The sequence below is a fragment of the Pantherophis guttatus genome, chromosome 4, assembly GCF_059756535.1.
Source record: "Pantherophis guttatus breed Tessera chromosome 4, ASM5975653v1, whole genome shotgun sequence".
In the NCBI taxonomy this organism is placed as follows: domain Eukaryota; kingdom Metazoa; phylum Chordata; class Lepidosauria; order Squamata; family Colubridae; genus Pantherophis; species Pantherophis guttatus.
The window spans coordinates 18,762,892-18,774,970 of record NC_142066.1 but is presented as its reverse complement, the minus strand read 5'-3'; the positions used below and the strand labels follow the sequence as shown (position 1 = coordinate 18,774,970).

The 12,079-nt window shown below is 38.3% G+C and overlaps 1 protein-coding gene across 1 annotated transcript; it reads right to left on the bottom strand.

Moving 5' to 3' along the window:
* Positions 1-2,271: 2,271 nt before the first annotated feature.
* On the bottom strand, positions 2,272-11,453 carry LOC148113836 (vomeronasal type-2 receptor 26-like). The gene is made up of 7 exons (XM_087893439.1): positions 11,081-11,453; positions 8,937-9,102; positions 7,977-8,268; positions 6,350-7,210; positions 5,650-5,754; positions 4,696-4,822; positions 2,272-3,173 (listed from the first exon to the last, which is right to left on the bottom strand). The coding sequence occupies exons 1-7, from the start codon at positions 11,451-11,453 to the stop codon at positions 2,272-2,274; spliced, it is 2,826 nt and encodes a 941-aa protein (XP_087749565.1).
* Between the last annotated feature and the right edge of the window lie 626 nt (positions 11,454-12,079).

Below are 12,079 nucleotides of genomic sequence, written 5' to 3'. Positions count from 1 at the left end.
GCATCCATTGAAGCCACATTGGTGGGGAGGCATGCTATAGACAAGCCCGTGACACATTGTACTGGCTGAATATGCGAGGCGAAATTGAGGATTTTGTCAGTAATTGTACCATCTGTAATGAATATGCATATTGGCAACAGAAAGAAACTATGATGTCACACGAGATACCATCCCGATCCTGGCAGATCATTAGTATGGACTTGTTTAATTATGCAGGGAAAGAGCACTTGATAATAGTGGACCATTATTCAGATTTTTGGGAAATTGACCTCCTTCCAGACCTTTCAGCTGAGACCACCATCAAGAGATGTAAGTCTCAGTTTGCACGTTACGGGCAACCAAATATAGTGATTAGAGATAATGGTCCTCAATTTGTAAGTCTGCAATTCAAGAAATGTGCTGCTGAATGGGAGTTTGATCATATTACTTCATCGCCACATTATCCGCAAATGAATGGAAAAGCCGAATCAGCTGTAAAGATTGCTAAGAACTTATGTAGGAAAGCATATGGCGAATGTAGTGATCCATGGAAGGCTATTTTACATTGGAGGAATACGCCAACCGAAGGTATGGACAGTAGCCCAGCACAAAGATTAATGTCACGGAGATTAAAGACGTCCTTAGCCGTGGCAAATAAGTTGCTTGAGCCCGTGATGATACAAGGGGACCTGGAAAGGCTACGGCAGAAGAGGCAAGTGGCGAAGGCCAAATATGATAGATCTGCAAGAGACTTGCCAGAGTTAAAGGTGGGAGAACGAATTTGGATGAGACCACTGCCTGGAGATCGGATTGGCCATTGGGAAAAGGGTACCTGTTTACAACAAGTGGCACCTCACTCCTATTTGGTGGAGGTTGGAGGAACCCGATATCGGCGGAACCGTGTGGACTTGCGTGTGGCTGAGCAACCAGACTCCTCATATCCAGTGGGTGGGTTAGAACCAGTTGCCAAGCCAAACCTACTTAAGGATAATAAAGAATGCCCGTCTGACATTGATGACAGTCCTGAGCAAGTTGGTGTGTCTGGTGATAGCCAAACATCTGAGGCTTCAGAAAATGGCAAGCAAAGAGATCCGGCCTGCGTGAGAGAGTCAGGTGTGAGAGAGCCGGTCGTTACTCGGAGTGGTAGATGTTCACGCCCCCCTGACAGACTCAATTTGTAGAAAGTGTTGCTGTTATTAGAAAAGGGGAGATGTTATGGGGTTGTGTTTGCTTTTAATCTTTATCTCTATGTGCCTCTATGAGGTGTTTCCAGTTCCTGGGTGTTGCCTTTGAAGACGCTTTATAAGCATTGTTTGTTAGTTTTACTTCGTTAATAAAAGCATATCCGAAACAGTACTTAGTCTGAAACATGAAGATGAAAATGAGGCCAAAGAAACAAATTAACAGAAAACAATTAAGTTATGCCTACAAAATATTTACTGAGAAATAGGAAATAAATTCTCAATCTGCCAATAGTGTCTGCATCATCTGTGTGGAATAGATACAAACATGCTGTCTTATCCCATCATCTCAAATTGTGTGATGCTACTATAAATGCATGTCTATTGGTGGGGGATGGATGGACAAGGTTTTAGTTTTAGAAAGCTTTGGTGCAAATACCTTACAAGGAAGCTCATTATTTTGACTGATTGATTGATTATATGCAAGCAATCAAGCTGTTTTTGACTCATATTGACCACATAGGTAGATTTTCTCCATCTATCTTTAATCTTATCTCTCAAGCCTCCCAATTGTACACTCATTGCCATGAGTACAACCTTATTCACATTATACTAAATGCCATTTCACATGACAGCTTGTGTGGTGTAGTGATGGAAGGTTCTGAACTACTAGTAGTGTAAAGAGTAAAGAAAATATCTTGAGAGAAATATGCAAAACTGCATAAGGGATTGATTTTTTTTAATCCAGAGTGATGAGATCACAGTTGGAAGTAGATCAAGAGGGAAACCTCCTTAATTCATTGTAATATAAAAAGAGGGAAGAATTGCAGCACATGATTTAAGTCATTTCTTGAATGGATTATCCATGGAGAGTATTCAAATTTTCAGCTCATTCTACATAGACAGTTGTGGCTGGACAGTTATAGGTGCAAGTCACTTAGGACATTTCACACCTATGTTCTATAAGCTGACAATTTTATTCAATTTCAGTTTTAGAGAAGGAGATGATATAATGAGAACCCAGAAACCAAGCTGTATAAAATACAAGATATTTACTTGAAAACAGAATAGCTTTAAGGAAATCTATTTATTTGCACCCAATGTTACATTCTTAAATTCTTCCCCTTCTTAGCTGTTCCTTGTTATTTAAATCAGGCCTCACCAGAATGATGTAACATTTTGGGAAGATGATAAAAGCCAGTAACCCCCTACTGGAGCACAAAATGGAGAAGATTTCAACAGCCACCATATATTTCCCTTTTGTGCTCAAGTATGTTGGAACAAATGATAGCCAGATGCTGCAAAATATCAACATGCTAAAGGTGATAAATTTGGCTTCATTAAAGGTGTCAGGTAACTTCCGGACCAGGAAAGCCACTACAAAACTAATCGTTGCCAGGAAACCCATAAAACCAAGGACACAGTAGAACATGACAGTTGACCCTTCATTACACATCAAGACAATTTCCTTTGGCATGGAATACATGTCAACATCTACGAATGGGGGAGAGGTTGATAGCCATACTGTACAAATAATAGTTTGAATAAAAGAGCAAGAAAGGACAATAGAAAGACCCAGTCTCTTCCCCATCCATTTTCTAATTCTGGACCCTGGCTTGGTAACCATGAAAGCAAGAATTACAATGATAGTCTTGGCCAAAATGCTAGAAACTGCCACAGAGAAGATGATGCCAAAAGTAACTTGCCGAAGAAGGCATGTCCATTGATGAGGCTGACCAATAAATAGCAAAGCACAGAAAAATGAGAGCAAGAGGGTGATGAGAAGAATGTAGGTGAGGTTCTCATTGTTGGCTTTCACAATAGGGGTGTCATTGTGTTTAATGAAGAGCCAGAGCAGCAAAATAGTAATGATAGAAAAAATAATAATCAAACTGGTGAAGGTGATCCCCAAAGTTTCTTCATAGGACAAAAATGTTACATATTTTAGAATGCATAAATTTTGTTCCTCATTGGGATAATGATCTTGTGGACACTGAAAGCAATTGTCCATGTCTGTGAAAAAAGAAAAGCAGTCTTCTATTCTATTAACAGCTTTCATGAAAATGATACTGAAAGAATCCGATCTAATTAACTTTTTAAACTTATACACAACTGCATGATGGACAATGAGCAGGTGGTAGCTGTGGCTAGTAGAGTCTTTGCACACCTATGGGTGGAGCACCAGCTGCATCCATTCCTGGACCAGGAGCAGGGGTGAAATCCAGCAGGTTCTGACAGGTTGTGGAGAACTGATAGTGGAAATTTTGAGTAGTTTGGAGAACCGGCAAATACTACCTCTGGCTGGTCCCAGAGTTGGGTGGGAATGGAGATTTTACAATATCCTTCCCCCAGGAGTGGGGAGGGAATAGGGATTTTGCAGTATCCTTCCCCTGCCACTCCCACCAAGCCACGCCCACCAAGCCATACCCACAGAACCAGTAGTAAAAAAAATTGAATTTCACCATTGACCAGGAGGCCTTCCTTGCCATCACCCACAGTCTTGTAACCTCCCGCTTAGATTGCTGTAATGTGCTCTACATGGGGCTGCCCATGAATAGCATTTGCAAAGTTCAACTGGTACAAAATACAGCTATATTTGTAATTAATGACACCACCTGCACTGTGTTTCTCAGTGCAATTTAAGGTTCTGGTTGTCATCTTTAAAGTCCTGCATGGGTTGGGATAGGATTACCCGAGGGGCTGTCTTTTTCCAAGAGTTTCTACCTATCCAATTTGATCCAACAGATTGAGCATGCTACAGATCCCACCAGCTAAAGAATGTCAGCTGGCAGGTAATAGAAGGTTTTCTGTTGCTGCTCCTGCCTTATGGAATATTCTCCTTTCAGAGATTAGAATGGCCCCAATCCTATTGGCTTCTTGCAAAGTTTTAAATGCTTGACTATGTATATGGAATTTTTTAATGGCACTGTTACTTGGGTTTACTATTAGGCTACTATTAGAAGCCCTGTTACCTGGCTTTATTATTACTATATGTCAGTGTTCCAGAAAGTCCCCGACTCCAAGTAAAAACTCTGAGGCAGGCATTTCTCAAGGTTCCATTTTATTAGAGTAGGTACACTGGCACATCTGGGAAAACCCAAATCTGAGGGTTCCGGGTTTTCCCTCAGTAAATCAAAACCCCAAATCCAGCCCCTTCACCCATCAGTCTGTCACATGGTCCAATCATCATCCGTCCCAACTTGAGCCATCCCTGCAATCACTCCTTCTCTAGATGCATAAACACCATGACTTTGACCGAAGGGAAGAATGCTATTATGTCGAACTACATAATATTAGCACCAGAAATGTCCCCGCTGCCACTATCATCATAGGTGCTGTTTGTACTCTTTATTTGGTGGGTGTTTTTATTATTTTAATGTTTTTTAAATTGTCTAAATTTTAGAATTGTAAGCCTCCCAGACTCACTTGGTTGAGTTGGGTAACTATAGAAATTGAATCAATCATCAATCAGCAGATAGTCAGCTGTGATCACAGACAACAGTAAACAACTATTCCACTACAAATGATCACTTACCTTTCTGATTAGAAATCTTCCCTCCTGGACAAGGAAGGCAGTCATAGCAGCAAAATGGTTTCCCTTCCTTTTTGGCCTTCCTGTAACCTGGATGACAATGGTCACTGCAGAGAGAAAAAGGCTGTGTCTAAATATAAAAGAAAGAGAAGAATACTGCAAATGTGCATATATACAAATAATCATAGTTGTAAGTGCTTTTATAGAGGAATCATTCCGAAGGAATTCATATATGATCATTTACTGTATAATGCAGAATCTTTTAGGAAAAATAGTTTATCAATTGTTTCTGCAAATCCAAAAGTTCATATAGAGAGTGATAGATAGATAGTGAATCAGAGAAAAAATATATAAGTAATCTGACATATGTCAGCACTAATCGAATGCCATTTAAATGTCACGTTTTGAATTTCTTAGATTTTTCCCTCACATTTACAATTAGAAATTCTTCAATTGTAGGTAATGACTCATATGAATAAATATAGCTTCCAACTATATCTAAATCATGATTTTGGATAGAATCTGTGGTATAGATGAATGCAATCTAATAAATCTGACATCTGCATGGATGTATTAAGCCAAGAGAGGTGACATGCTGATCCTGAAATATATGATACCTGCTTATTGATACTCTGTGTAAAAGGAAATATTTGAACATTTCATGTTTTGTTACATACTTTCTCCTATGTTATCATTATCTGACATTTCTTTCTACATTTTCTCTGTATTTTCAGATAGCTTTCTGAGATATTAGAAGAAGAGTTACTTCAAAAAACTCTTTTTTTTCCAACCTGTATAATTCTCGAATAGAACTCAAAGAGTTACAGGAAATACCTGATTAAACCACTTTGGCCAGATTATGGATTCCTCTGAAATGGTAAATGTTTTTTCTGTGAGAGACAAGGGTTGTATGTCTCCAACTTTGACTCTTAGGAAGGAAAGGTTTGGGAAGGTTACCCAGTTGATAATATCAAATCCAGTTTCCATTTCTCCATTTTGATTGAAGAAAACTATTTCCCCAACACTGTTGTTAAATGAAATGATTTCCACAAAATGGTTGAGCTGAAGAGAGAAGATGAAATATCAGGATATATTTAATGACATTGCTCTTTTCCATTTAAATTTGTTTCACATGTAACAAATAGGCAGAAAACAGGGATTAGAATAGTGTTCTGGAGAAAAAGGAGAAATTAGAATGAATAAATGCAACTTCTGAGAAGGCCTCAAGGTCATGCATATCCCTAATTAAATGTGAATTGTGCCTATATGGTTAAGTTCATAGAAAACTCTCAGACAAATAGCCTATCAGATGTCCAACATTGGATACAATATTGCATTAATGTTGAAGCTGCATCAATGTTTTACTATGGTTTATTGAGCAGATTTCTCCATGCAAAACTGGAGCGGCTTGCAATCACAATTTCAATCTGTATAGAACTACTATGGAAGACTTAAATAGAAATGCATCCCATTTAGGAGAAGCATGTTATACACTGTGAGGATAGGGTTCACATGTGAAACAAAATAGCTGGTATCAGCTATTTTGCAATTTTTATGGTCTTAAGAAATATGGAAGTATAAGACTTTTCTACTTAGTCTAGAATCTTGTCCATGAACCACAGTGACCTAATTGAAATCTGTTTGTCTGGGACATTACCTTCCACAGATATTGAGCCAGTGGGCTTTGGGTTGCTTCATGGACACTCTTTTTCTTTTTTGATCGAAATGAAAGCATGTTATGCAAAGCATGTGCCACAACGTAGACTGCATTGTAGATGCTGTAGCTATGGGAGGTCATGCTCATTTCAAACAATGATGTTGGAAGATTCTCCAGTTTCTCATCACCTGTGCAGGAAACCCTTTCTTGCCTGTCTACCATAGATCCAGAAAAGAAACACCCAAAAGCCTCTTCCCAGAAAACCTGAATGAAGCTATCTTGTATTTCATTGGTAGCATTTGTCAACTGAAGAAATTCAGTGAACTTTGGGACCTCCTTTGAATGAACTGCTAAGGATAGGGCACCATGAAGCAAATCTATGTCTTCATTTTTTTGAAAAGGGAATGATGTGAATTCCATCTGAGCCGTCATAAGGTAGACCCTACCTTTTGCCATTATTGATACATCCTCATATGTTGACAATGTGGAACACATTCTGAAAAATATCATGGTCTCAATTTCCCCATAAACAATGGATACATTAGCAATGCTTTTAATTATAACATTATACTGATTTATTCCCTCTGTCACCATCTTATCAATGTCAGTAATTGATGTAATTACTGGGAATCTTTCAATATAATCAAAACAGATTCCTCTTTGAGAAAATATAGGAAGAGCATCCTGGATAAATCTCTCTCCATTGTCATCATTGTCATAGAGTACCCCAATCCATGTCCACTGGAAATGCAACAGTAACTGGAGAATCCCTTTATATTGTCTCTGTACATCTGGAAACATCTGGTGATAGGAAATAGCCTGAGTTTTCCTATTCATCTCAGAAGCAGAGCCATATGTCAACTATAGAAATTAAAGAAAAATATATTAGAGTATTTATATCTAGATAAATCTTTATTCTGATTTTTTACATGAATGTGACCGAGATAAAATTTCCTTTTTATATAAAAAGATTATGAAACCAAGTTCGCTATTCATTTTTGCTCCTCATACTGTTTCTATCATTACAGAAGACATAGCAGAACATTAGTTGTTTTTAAGTTTTTAGAAAACATCTCAAATAAAAATGCTTAATTATAGTGATCTTCAATGCAAATGCACTTTATCATGATTTCAAACAACAAGTATCCCAAAAATACATTGATTAACCAAATTCAACAGTGATCAATATCTATAAGACCATCTTATGAATTATTAGAATCATTGTGAATGACAGCAATAGAGCTTGAAATGTAATTGTCCTAAAAATTATGAATTAATATCTGAAATACATTGAATAAATACATTATTTGTCATTGAATGACAATGAGGCTATTATTGATGTATGCCAAAAAGCAATTAATAAGTTGGTGAAAATTGCACTTTACCCTTCAGTGAATAGTTACAGTATAATTTAATAATCAAAAGAAAGAAACATGTATTTGAAAATGAATTGTCCTTTAAAAAGTGATGCTTCTTCTTATCTCTATAAAATATTTATTCAAATGTCATTTTTAAATTTTATTGAACAAAACTATCTCTGTGCATGTTTCAGTGTGAGATAGATACATAGCTGATAGACAGCAATTAGACATATAGAGTGAGTTAAAAACTGGGAAGAAATTCTTACTTGTGGAATCTTGTAAATGGACAGGATGGCTGCCATGTGGATACAGACTTCAGAATCAGGTCCTCCAATGACTGACACTAGGTTGTTCTCTGTGTCACAGTTGTAGTTAGGGATTAATTTGCCTTGTGTTGAGAAGAGTTCCATTGAGGCATGATAGGTCCAGCTTGCAATAAAATTGCTGTTGTAGATATGGAGGCCCAGGGTGAGATTGGGCAAAATCTGGGGATTTTCATTGATCTCCTTTACAGCAAATACCAAAGACAAAATGTGTTGGTAGAGCTGAGTTACTACCCTGAAATGAAAATTATATGTCGATTTGAGCACATTGATTTCAGAAAAAGAGATGTAAGATATTTTTTCATTCAATTCACAGCTTTAAACATAATGAAATCATAATTACCCTCATATGGTTGCTGATGAATGTTATTGAATACTGGTACTACTTTAAAAAAAAACATTGTTTAAGAACAGAAAATTGCCAAGAATGCAAGTATACAGCTGAGTTCCATACACAATTCAGACATTAAGAGGGGGGGGGGAGCGAAGGAGGGAGGGAGGGATGGGTGGACAGACAGACGGATGAACAGACAGACAGACAGATAGATAAGCAGTATATTATTATGAATAATTAAATTTCCAGGAAATTATTGATAATAAATTAAATCTGTTCATTTTAGAAATAGTGAAATCAGAGCAAGTTTATATCTGAGTATAAATGATCAGATGAAAGATATTTTAAAATATTTGGGAAGATTGTTATCAGAATTATGAATTCATCTACATGAATGAGATTGAATAGAACCATTTATTTTCAATGCATTGCTGAATTGACTTTTACATCCAACATATTCTTAAACAATTTCAGTCTTCACAAAAGAATGGTTAATACAATATAGAATCAGCACAAATCCATGAAACCCGTCTTCTGATTAATAAGTTTTAGATTAATGAGCATCTTACTCAGTATCATAGAAAAGGTCAGCAGAAGGTTTTTCACGAAAGTCCATTGTTTTTGAAAATATATAGATTTGAGACAAAATGCCAGCAACAATGACATCTCCTGATTGATAGTGTTTATGAGGAATTGGAACAGGATCACTAACAATGCAGTTCGTGTGAGGAATCTCTGTGAGTACCCCAGACAAAAGAATTAAGACAATACAGAAAGCTTCATTCATTTGCATGATAGAATTCCTTCTTTGCAGTCTTTCATTTGCCCAATTTTGTCTTGTAATAAATTCTTGGCTGAATAGCATAGTCTAACTTGGATGACCACTCGGTTGCTTTATAGCACCCTTGCAATGCATTACAGAGCAGCACCAACATATAAACAGCATATGCACTGCTTCTTTACATTATAGAGCAAACAATGGTTCTGTGTCTTGCTTTATTTTTTCTGGTGGTTAATGAAATTCCCCTGAGACTTGGAAATGAAGCAAAAATAATTGGAGTTAATTTGATAATTGCCAAAAAAATAACCCCCTATTCAAGATCACACGTTCTATGAGATATCATAGGAATATATTCAGTATCTTTCATCAAAAGCCATCTCCATCCATGCTCGCTGGATTAGCAAAAGATCCAAAGGTCCTTAGAAAATAAAAATAAATAAAGATACAAGGTATTCCTTGTGTTCCATATCAAACTTTGGGGATTTTCATTTTCTTTTCAATGGGATTGGAGTGAAATGTGAATTGAAAAGCAACCTGTAATTAAGGAGAAGCTTCCTAACAGTGAGGATAATTAACCAGTGGAATAGCTTGCCTTTAGAAGTTGTGGGTGCTTCATCACTGGAAGTTTTTAAGAAAAGACTGGACAGTCACTTTTCTGAGATGTTATAGGTCAGTGATGGCTAACCTTTTTGCCATCACATGCCAAAAGCAGGGGGGAGTGCGGGGGGGTCCGAGCACATGCCGACACCCATAATTCAATGTGGCCCACCCCCGTGCATGCATGCGCGACCCCCTGCGCTCCCCCGCTTTTGGCACATGATGGCACAGTGGGCCCGGTAGGCCTGTTTTCTTGCCCTCCCCAGGCTCCAGAGGCTTTCTAGGAGCCCGGGAGGGCGAAAACGGCTTTCCCCACCTCCCCGGAGGCCAGAAACTGCCCATTTCCCGATTTCCGGTGGATCCAAAAAGCCCAAAAATCAGCTGGCTGGCGTACGCATGCATGCTGGAGCTGAGCTAGGGCAATGCTCGCATGCCCACAGATATGGCTCTGTGTGCCACCTGTGGCACGCGTGCCATAGGTTCACCATCATGGGTATAGGTTCTCCTGCTTGAGCAGATGGCTAGACCAGAAGACCTCCAAAGTACCTTCCACCTCTATTTTAATAATTCTAATTAATTCTAATTCTAATTCTAAATATTTGACATAATATTATAAGCTAAGTCAGAACTGATTAGCACAAATCTTTTTTTCGATGAAAATAAAACCGTTTTTAAAATGTGTTTCATTGTCTGTTTAGGTTAATATCATAAGCATGGGATGAATCATCTTCTAACATTACCTCAAATTTTGTCACTATACATATAGAGTTGAAGAACTTGATTTCTTGTAATCACTCCTACATCCCACTATAAAGTCAGACTCACCCCACTGACTTTTCCTTTCTTGAATTTCTCTAGGGAACATTGTTTTGTAATATACATTTGTTTGGACACAGATACAGATACAGATTAACAGAGTTGGAAGAGACCTTGTAGGTCATCTAGTCCAACCCCCCGACAGATGGCAGTCCAATCTCTTCTCGAAAGCTTCCAGTGATGAAGCTCCCACAACTTCTGAAGGCAACTTCTGTTCCATCTGTTGATTGTTCTCCCTGCCAAAAGCACTGAATAAAAATTACCTTGTCAGGTTAGGATTACTGGATGAACGTCACAATATTTATGCAAGATACATTTAAAAAATAGTTCTAACTTTAACAGAGGGTGAAAGGTTCTTATACTATCTTATGCTCAATAGAATGAAGGTTAGAAGCTACTTTATTATTGTCTTTGTTGTTTTTTTTCCTTTTTCTCTATTTTTTTTTTTCATTTTCCTGTAGCTTCTGAACTTTTATTTTTCTATTTTCTCATACTTTATTTTACATTAGTTACATTCACCTGATCCACCAGACTGGGGAGGCAGGGAATATTGTGGGTCCTGTCTCCTAAAAAGGGGGACTCTGGGATCTAGAAGAAGGGCCTTCTCTGTGTAGCTCCCTCCCACACAGATTAGATTTGGCCTCACTTTGACATTCTTTCGCAAGGCCCTGAAGATCTGGTTTTGACAATGGGCCTGAGGAACCAGAGTGGGATGGAGCCCAGTAAATGGCTTGTTTGTCTGTTTGCTGTTGCCGGGGTGGAATGGGTGGGGGGTTATTGTTTTTATTGTTGCATATTCAGTGGTGAGATGCTGCTGGTTTAACAACTGGTTTGGTGATCGCACACTTTGCATGCGCACAGTTTTGTGAATACTAACCTTCTGTGTTACCATTTGGGAGTAACACAGCTGAGGCGCGGCAATCTGCTCTACCGCACCAATCAGCTGAGAAGATAAAGGTAAGTAAAGAGCAGGGGCAGGGGGCGGGCTGACCTGATCATCGGAGTTACTGGTTTGCACAAACCGGTCTGAACCAGTAGAGTCCCACCCCTGTGTATATTGATATAAAGTTGCTTTTTTTTTTTTCAAGAAGCAACTGAATTTTCTGGTTTTCTTTGAAGACATTTTGCTTCTCATCCAAGAAGCTTCTTCAGCTCTGACTGGATGCTGGGGAATGGAAGGATTTATACTTTCAGACAGTTAGACATTTGTATTCTTTTAGCAGGTTGTTAAGGCCACCAGGAGGTTTATCTATGTGATCAGGATCACCTGAGTGGTGCAAATTGTGTGGAGCCTTCTTGGAACTGTTTAAAGGACTGTGTTGTAGATTGAAGATAGATGATATCGTATCCCACCTCCTGTGTTGAGAGAGGGCAGTTCAATTTTGACATAGATGGCCTCTTTAACCCCTCTTTCAAACAGTGATTTGAAGAAGAACCTTCTTGGATGAGAAGCAAAATGTCTTCTAAGAAAAACCAGAAAGTCCAGTTGCCTCTTGGGAAAAAAAAACACTTTTGGGA

Coding starts and splice junctions, on each gene's coding strand:
- LOC148113836 (XM_087893439.1), bottom strand. CDS start 11,453: ATGGTAACACAGAAGGTTAGTATTCACAAAACTGTGCGCATGCAAAGT. Junction 9,103..11,080: donor TCCCCAGTCTGGTGGATCAG/GTGAATGTAACT, acceptor GGGTACTCACAG/AGATTCCTCACACGAACTGC. Junction 3,174..4,695: donor GAAGATTTCTAATCAGAAAG/GTAAGTGATCAT, acceptor CTTTTTTCACAG/ACATGGACAATTGCTTTCAG.